At 38.5% G+C, this 8,122-nt stretch overlaps 2 protein-coding genes across 7 annotated transcripts; one reads left to right on the top strand and one right to left on the bottom strand.

Annotated features, from left to right (window-relative positions):
- The first annotated feature begins 894 nt into the window (after positions 1–894).
- Positions 895–7,109, top strand: LOC142539181 (potassium transporter 2). Of its 6 annotated transcripts, none has more exons than XM_075644483.1 (10): positions 895–1,027; positions 1,663–1,732; positions 1,953–2,187; positions 2,282–2,527; positions 2,622–2,675; positions 4,612–4,872; positions 5,043–5,095; positions 5,224–5,341; positions 5,587–5,841; positions 5,944–7,109. In XM_075644483.1, exons 2-10 carry the CDS (start codon positions 1,694–1,696, stop codon positions 7,038–7,040), a joined length of 2,358 nt encoding a protein of 785 aa, XP_075500598.1. In that variant the 5' UTR covers positions 895–1,027; positions 1,663–1,693; the 3' UTR covers positions 7,041–7,109. The 6 variants fall into 6 exon arrangements, with proteins under 6 accessions (XP_075500598.1, XP_075500575.1, XP_075500589.1 ...); XM_075644460.1 differs by having other exon boundaries at positions 991–1,136; XM_075644474.1 differs by lacking the exon at positions 895–1,027 and adding an exon at positions 1,052–1,224.
- Positions 7,110–7,289: 180 nt separating this feature from the next.
- Positions 7,290–7,832, bottom strand: LOC142556903 (uncharacterized). The gene has a single exon (XM_075668397.1). The coding sequence runs from the start codon at positions 7,830–7,832 to the stop codon at positions 7,290–7,292; it is 543 nt and encodes a 180-aa protein (XP_075524512.1).
- Between the last annotated feature and the right edge of the window lie 290 nt (positions 7,833–8,122).

Here is an 8,122-nt window from a genome sequence, read left to right as displayed (position 1 = left end):
TCCGCAGTCTTTTATACTGATATTCACACTGAAAAGATCCAATTTTTGAAATGTTAAATCTGTGAAATCATAGCAAAGAAGATGAAAATGAGGTGAAAAGAATTAAAGCAAGAAGTGGGCTACTAGTACTGTACAAAAAGTTGATAGAGTGGGGGTCCATGTACAATCACGTGATGCTGCGTCCTACGAAAAGGACACTCAAACTATTGGTGTTTTTCGAACTTTTGCGAAAAATCCTACTTTTGTTTAAGACCTTTGTTTTGTGATTCAGTCCCATTATTTCTTGCCATTTTTTAAGTGGGAAAGTGGGTAGCAAAAATTGAGGGGGAAACAGGGGAAGAACACATTTTTATGAAAGTGATGGCATTTGTTTGATACTTCGATTGAGCCATTTTCAACTTTTGAGCTGGTTTACATTTTAATCAATATGCTGGGGGTGAAAAAGTGGAGTAAAATTTTATGATCTTCAATTATTTTTCTTGATTCAATCCAAATGGGCACGTTTTCTTTAGCCCGTTCATCATCTCTCCACAATGTGAACTGTGAAGTGATTGAATTTTCTGTTTGATTGTATGAGATGCAAAAGTTATATCTGTGAATATACAACTATTTCCACTAATATAGGCTGTTCTATAATATACAATTCAGGAGTATCTCTCGGGCATTGAAAAGCGGGCATTTTCTTGAATAAAATAGCTCCGGGATTTACTTTAGAAGTGTAAATTTACCTTTTTAATTCAGCTTCCAGTCCATAAAGTTGGTTGGAATATGTCATGTCATTCTTTAAAATAAAGAAATGAAATAGAAGATGCTAAACTTAAAGAAATAAATTAAAGATGATCAACAAATGTATATATAATATATATATATATATGTGTGTGTGTGTGTGTGTTTTGCCGGAATATGAAATTAATATATTAATGACCTTTAAATCGCCTTTATTCTAGTGGGCTCAAGTTGGCGTGACGGATATGATAATGCAAGTGTTGTTGAATCATGTGATTTTGGTTTTCCTGCCACACTCATTGTACATTCCTTCTTCTTTCTTCACTAGACTTGTGTGTTATATCAAGATATTTTTTTAACAATTTTTTGCAGTAATGCAACTCTATGAGTGAATACCGAAAGATTAAACTGCAAGGATTAATAGGGTGTTTGTTTACCTTTTTGCACTCTTCTGGGGTAACACATTTCGTATTGCTTTCTTGATTTGCGTGTTTTAGGGTAATTATACTTGTGGTGCTTCCTTTTTATCTATCCATAAAAGAAAGAAAATGCAGAAGAAATGAGATTAGTTTCGAATTTCAGTTCCCTTTAGTACTCACATTTTCTACATGATTTTGATTGGAAAAGATTCTCGTTCTTTCAAGTCTCCTCATTTCTTTTTCTCGCATGGTGCAAAACTGTCACTTTTCTGGAATGCTGAAGGGGTGGATGTGCCAAATGGATTAAATCAGAAGTGGGCAAAAGTTTGGTGTTTTTTTATATAATTTTTTTTGTTTCTGGTTGGAAATTAGATTTATGAGTCGGTGGCATTTAGTTGTTTGTTTCTTTACAGCATCAGCTTATTAATTTTATTTTTTGTTTGTTTACTCTGTTAATGTGCGTTCGTTCTTGGTTTTTTTCCAATCTGGATCTGCTCCTAAGTTGTAAATTTTTCAGCAACTTAACACAAGATTGACATTCAAGAAATATGGATCTTGCCCATGGGAAGTGTTGGAGCTCTTCGAAGGTTTGTTCAGTTCCATTTCTTGCTCCATTTATTCAAGTTTTTGGGTATGAATTTACCAATATCACTTTACAGTCGCGTCCTTTTCTTCTTCGAAATTTTTGTTCTTTGGCACATTATAGTCCATTAAAACTGAGATTGATTCTTGAAAATATTTTTAAATTTTAGTTCTACGTTCTTCAAGGGGTCGTTTATTTCATGTTAATTGTTGATTCCATTTCAGAAGGATTCTTGGAAGAATACTCTTTTATTAGCTTATCAGAGTCTTGGTGTAGTGTATGGGGACCTTAGCATTTCCCCTCTATATGTGTACAAGAGCACATTTGCCGAGGACATTCAACACTCAGACACAAATGAAGAGATTTTTGGTGTTCTTTCTTTTGTTTTCTGGACATTAACTTTGGTCCCCCTGTTCAAATACGTATTTGTTGTTCTTCGAGCAGATGATAACGGAGAGGGTAAGTTATAGTTGTCAAACCTAAAATTTGTAAAACTGCATCCTATCAGCATATTCATGTTGCAAAATCTGTTATATATGCTTGATTTTTGCAGGTGGTACTTTTGCCTTGTATTCTCTGATATGCAGGCATGCTAAAGTTAGCCTTCTTCCGAACCGTCAAGTTGCCGATGAAGCTCTGTCCACCTACAAACTCGAGCATCCCCCGGAGACGAAAAACAGCTCGAGGGTTAAAATGGTGCTCGAAAGGCACAAATCCTTGCACACGGCTTTACTAATTTTAGTTCTACTAGGCACTTGTATGGTTATTGGAGATGGACTACTCACTCCAGCAATATCTGGTGATTATTATTTTTTTTCTTGAATTTTCTTCTGTTGTGATGATAAGGTGATCTTAGGTTGCTGATGAAATGATAAGGTGATTATTTCTTGCAGTTTTTTCAGCTGTTTCTGGTCTCGAGTTGTCCATGTCCAAGGAACATCACCAATGTAAGATTCTTATTTTGATTCCTTGTGCCATATCTTTTGGTTTCTCGTTCCCAGAATCAAATGTGAGTGTTCTTCTTATATGGTCCTTAGGGCTAACGACAAATTTGTGGATTTTTTATTCTTTGGTTCACACATCTATCCACTTCACTACTTTTGATTCTTTTTTGTAACCGAGGCAGCTAATTGTCATTGTGAAGTTAGTGTTTCTAGCACAGGACAGGATTGTATTTTGTTTTAGTGTTTAATGTAATGTTACTGGTTTAGAAAAATCAAATCCTTATCTTGGAAAAGGGATTTCGCTGTTTTGGGGTTTCAAACTGATTCTTACAGATAAATTACATAGCCGTCCTTTGGACCCGCCTTTGACAAGCGAGTCTTTGGCTTCGTAACTCTTGTCTGCTTTCTGGACCCATTGTCTTACCTCTGGACAGGAATAGTCAATGCTGAAATAGATGTCACTTTCTCAATTCTCTTTCATTTATAGATGTAAAGTATGTAATTGTCAAATATCAATCTTTTTATTGAAAGGATAAATGTTTTTTATTAGTTAGAAGAAAACAACAATTACATTGTCAAGAAAATGAACTAAAATGGGACGTAAGTCAGGTTCTCTTGCAGAGAACTATAAATCGAGTTACTGTTAGCTGTTTTATAATCTTTCCTGAGGAAGCTCCTAGAGATAACCTTCAGTGTTTATGATCGTGGACGAGATTGTAATCATATACCATGTGGCCCAAGAAGCAGGACCACCAGTTGTCCAACTTGTGGCTGAAGTCCCATGCCTGATCTTCCTCACTCGTTTGAAAAGGACTTGAAATTACATTATTAACTGAGACTAACAACTTAATTATCATACATGAATACAGTTGTAAAAGACTGTTAGCGTTTACATTTCATCGTGAGTGTGGTTTAGGCTTAGTCTGAAATTAAAAGGATATGTAACATGCCCTAGAACAATTGCCACTTAAATTTTTATGATAGGTTTTTGGAGAATCGTTTGAACACATATGATATCGGTACAGATCAAAAGGCCATGTCAATTTTTAACATAAGTAAGAGAGAGACATATAATGGATGCAAAGGTGACAAGTTGTGTGAAAACCCTCCTGGGGGTTTGGGGGACCGGGACCGGGACCGGGATTGGGTGTGTATGAAGAGAAGACAAGTGCTATTTTAAACATAAAAAATCCTTTTTTTGCTTGAGGGATAAATTTCGCCTTCTCCGCCAAATCATCTCTATGACATCTAAGTTATGTCAAAACATTGCGCTATCAATGTATCAATTCCAAGTTTAAAAAATGTGTATTCTGATCAACCATTCTCGGGGAACTGAAACTTGATTGGTTATGTCAGTCTCACTAAAGTTGTTTCCACCTTGATTTATGAAATTGTGATACTTGGGGGCCGAAGAAGGCGGTGGTGATTACCGGTGCCATGAGGTTGCACGGACAATGAGCGACAGGGAACATGAATGAACCGATCCCACAAGCGGAATGAGAGAGATTCCAAGACTGTGCAGGTACGAGACTGTACAGCTAAGGAGAGTTTAAAAGATTTGATAGGTACTACTTATATCAAGAAGATGCATCTTCTTTTCGAGAGCTCATCATATAAGAATTAGCTTGATTTGAGGCGATTCTGGGATGAGTGACCCCTTGATGAGTTTCCTAGGGTTCGTGTGATAAAAGACATAAAGCACGCTAGAAAGGCTCATCTTGATATAATGGGGACAGTCGTCGAATGTGAGACGTTACAGGAACCTCTATCCTAATGTATGTGGGCATTTGAGATATATAGATTATAATTATCAGTGGTAGATTTTTTCTTTTTTCTTTGGAATAAATATGGTCTCTCCGTGATGCTTGTGATTTTTACTAGATTCATTGATCATTTAAGCCAGATCAGCTTGACATCTATATTCATTTCTCTTTTGCAGATGCTATGGTTCCAATTACTTGCTTCATATTGGTGTGCCTGTTTGCTCTGCAGCACTATGGCACACATCGAATTGGTTTCTGTTTTGCACCAATTGTCTTCACTTGGTTACTATGTATCAGCGCTCTTGGACTGTATAATATTTTCCACTGGAATCCACATGTTTATCAAGCTCTATCCCCATATTACATGATAAAGTTCTTGAAGAAGACGAGGAAAGGTGGATGGATGTCTTTGGGTGGAATACTTTTGTGCATTACAGGTAAATTCCTATTGTGATAGGTATGCGGTGAATTTTGAAGCAGTAATTTTTATGAAGCAGGAGTCCTAAAAACTTGTACTTACGGGCTTGTTGATTTTGGGTTTGTAATTGTTTTCTATCACTCTATATGTAATGCTCTCATTGTTTAATGCCAAATGGGATTTTCGCAGGATCAGAAGCAATGTTTGCTGATCTTGGCCATTTCTCGTATGCAGCAATTCAGGTGTAACCGTTTGAACCAATTTTTTCGGAAAATTATTATTGTTATTTTTTAATAGAAAAATGATAAATGTATAAGAAGGATCTGTACATGGTTTGTAATGGCTGTTCATGGCACATTTTCTGTGGCAGATAGCTTTCACGTTTTTGGTTTATCCAGCCCTGATATTGGCATATATGGGTCAAGCAGCTTACTTGTCAAAGCATCATCATTCGATTCACAAGATTGGCTTTTACGTCTCAGTTCCAGGTAAGGCATGCCACTATATTTACAGGAGAAAGAAATATTGAACACTAAATTTAAATTTTATAATTACTATGGTGATCTGTTGATTTGTCGAGCAAATAGATGTTTTTTTTCTTTGGTCGAAGTTGGAGATGGGATATTATGTCATGACTCAAAATAGCACATTTTTGTGGAGAATTGTGATAGTGAAATAGACTAGGAAATTGTTCTTATTGTGCTCATATCACTGATCTCACTTTCTAATGTAGAAAGTGTAAGATGGCCAGTGCTTGCAGTAGCAATACTCGCCTCAGTTGTCGGAAGTCAGGCGATCATAAGTGGAACATTTTCTATAATCAACCAAAGTCAATCACTCGGTTGCTTCCCACGAGTCAAGGTCATTCACACATCTGAAAAGATACATGGCCAGATTTACATTCCCGAGATCAACTGGATGCTCATGATCCTCTGCATTGCTGTAACAATTGGATTCAGAGACATAAAACACATGGGGAATGCATCAGGTACGTAGGAATAAACCACACTTTTCTTGGGATCTCATTTCTTTTGACCGACTATACAAAGGTTCATGTTTTATCAGTACTTGTGGGGCCTTTTATCTGCAGGATTGGCTGTGATGGCAGTGATGCTAGTGACCACTTGTTTAACATCACTTGTAATTATCCTTTGTTGGCACAAACCTCCGATTGTAGCACTATGCTTTCTACTTTTCTTCGGTTCCATCGAACTACTATACTTTTCCGCCTCTGTCATCAAGTTTCTTGAAGGTGCCTGGCTTCCTATCCTGCTCGCCCTCTTCCTAGTCACTATAATGTTTGTCTGGCACTATGCCACCATCAAGAAATACGAATACGACCTCCACAACAAGGTTTCTCTTGAATGGCTATTAGCCTTAGGTCCTAGCTTAGGCATCGCTCGGGTCCCCGGAATTGGGCTTGTGTTCACAGACCTCACATCTGGTATTCCAGCCAATTTCTCCCGTTTTATAACCAATCTCCCGGCCTTCCACAGAATCCTTGTCTTTGTGTGTATAAAATCTGTACCCGTACCCTATGTCCTCCCGGATGAGCGGTACCTCATGGGTCGTGTGGGCCCAACAACTCATCGCTCATATAGATGCATTGTCCGGTATGGATATCGCGACGTACACCAAGATGTCGACTCCTTTGAAGCAGAACTCATTACCCGGCTGGCGGATTTCATACGCTATGACTGGTATAAAACACAGGGAATCTTGGATACACATAAAGAAGACGCCACCAGCGGCTCAGTGTCTGGTGCATCATCGAACGAGTGTCGCCTCGCGGTGATCGGGACCATACCAGCCTTCGAGACAGATGACAGCCTACAACCAGAGAGCGTTTCCGTTGACTTTCCGACTATTGATAGCATTACCGGCATCGTAATGGAACCCATGACCATACCCCAAAGAAAGGTGAGATTGTCCGAGATCGATGTGGGATCGGAAATGGAGGTTCGAATGATGGAAGAGTTGCATGATTTGAATGAAGCTCAACAATCAGGGACTGCATTTATACTTGGGCACTCTCATGTCCGGGCAAAACAAGGGTCGTCTCTGTTGAAGAAGATGGCGATTAATTTCGGGTATAATTTCTTGAGGAGGAACTGTAGGGGAGCAGATGTGGCTCTGAAAGTGCCTCCAGCATCACTTCTTGAGGTTGGGATGTTGTATGTAGTGTAAGAATGTGTGAAACTTACAAATTTGGTGGAAAAACCAAGTTGTCTGTAAACTGTAAAGGCAAGCACTTTTTTTTTGATTGGAAACTCGGATCACTTTTATTAAGAATAAGCATTCATGAATTCAATATTAACCAACCAAGAAGAAAAATCTCTATTTACCCAGCACAAAGGTGTAAGAAAAAATAAATTGTGCTAAAATGCGTGCAACAAGATTAGCCTAGCGTCGCATGTGTTTGAGGCTAATAACTCTTTATTCCATGACCATATGTTTGATCTCCAGAGCGCAAGAATCAATATAACCAAAATATAGCGATGGATCTATGACTGCTTGTACGGCCATTTGTGAGTTAGAGAAAACTTGGACGTTAGAGAAGCCCATGTCCCTCAACTGATATAAACCCATCTTCAAAGCTATAAGTTTTGCATGTACCACGGATAGTGGTTGCTCAATTCGACTCCCAAAAGCAAGTATTAAGTTCCCATCAGAGTTCCGGAGTACTCCTGCAATACCAAAAACATTCTGTTGATCCCTGAAGGCAGCATCAATATCAAGTCGGAATTGTCCCAATGGGGGTGGGTGCCAGACCCTTGGTGAGCTATTTATAGGGCCGAGATTGCCAATATGAACATCATGCTGTGCAGCCCAGAATTTTTCAATGTACCTATTATCCAATTGCTGCAGCAAAGATTTACTTGTACCCTCTGTGCAATGTGTAATCCGAAGACGATCTTGCCACGCACCCCAGGTCTTGCAAGCAAACCTTTCAAATTCCGATTTACTTAATTGCTCCATCGTCCAAAAACAAATGTCAAATGGAGTGCGTCTTCGAACTTCTTTCAGTAATTGTTTAAAAACCCGGCCCTTCCAAAATCCTTGGATTTCTTGACAGAAAAATAGTGCATGATCCGTTGTGCCCCTGCCAAACCCGCATAGTGGGCATACACCTGCAACCGGTATATGATGTGTTAAAAGATTCATCTCGGTTGGGATAATATCATGTGCAACCTTCCACCAAAAAATCCTAATTTTTTGCGGGATAGTTAAGGACCATAGGAATCGCCACCATTTCAACATTGAGTTGG

This window comes from Primulina tabacum, chromosome 1 (assembly GCF_025594145.1).
Source record: "Primulina tabacum isolate GXHZ01 chromosome 1, ASM2559414v2, whole genome shotgun sequence".
In the NCBI taxonomy this organism is placed as follows: Eukaryota; Viridiplantae; Streptophyta; class Magnoliopsida; order Lamiales; family Gesneriaceae; genus Primulina; species Primulina tabacum.
This window is presented reverse-complemented; position numbering and strand designations above follow the sequence as displayed.

Coding starts and splice junctions, on each gene's coding strand:
- LOC142539181 (XM_075644483.1), top strand. CDS start 1,694: ATGGATCTTGCCCATGGGAAGTGTTGGAGCTCTTCGAAG. Junction 2,188..2,281: donor AGCAGATGATAACGGAGAGG/GTAAGTTATAGT, acceptor TGATTTTTGCAG/GTGGTACTTTTGCCTTGTAT. Junction 5,096..5,223: donor TCTCGTATGCAGCAATTCAG/GTGTAACCGTTT, acceptor TTTCTGTGGCAG/ATAGCTTTCACGTTTTTGGT.
- LOC142556903 (XM_075668397.1), bottom strand. CDS start 7,832: ATGGAGCAATTAAGTAAATCGGAATTTGAAAGGTTTGCTTGCAAGACC.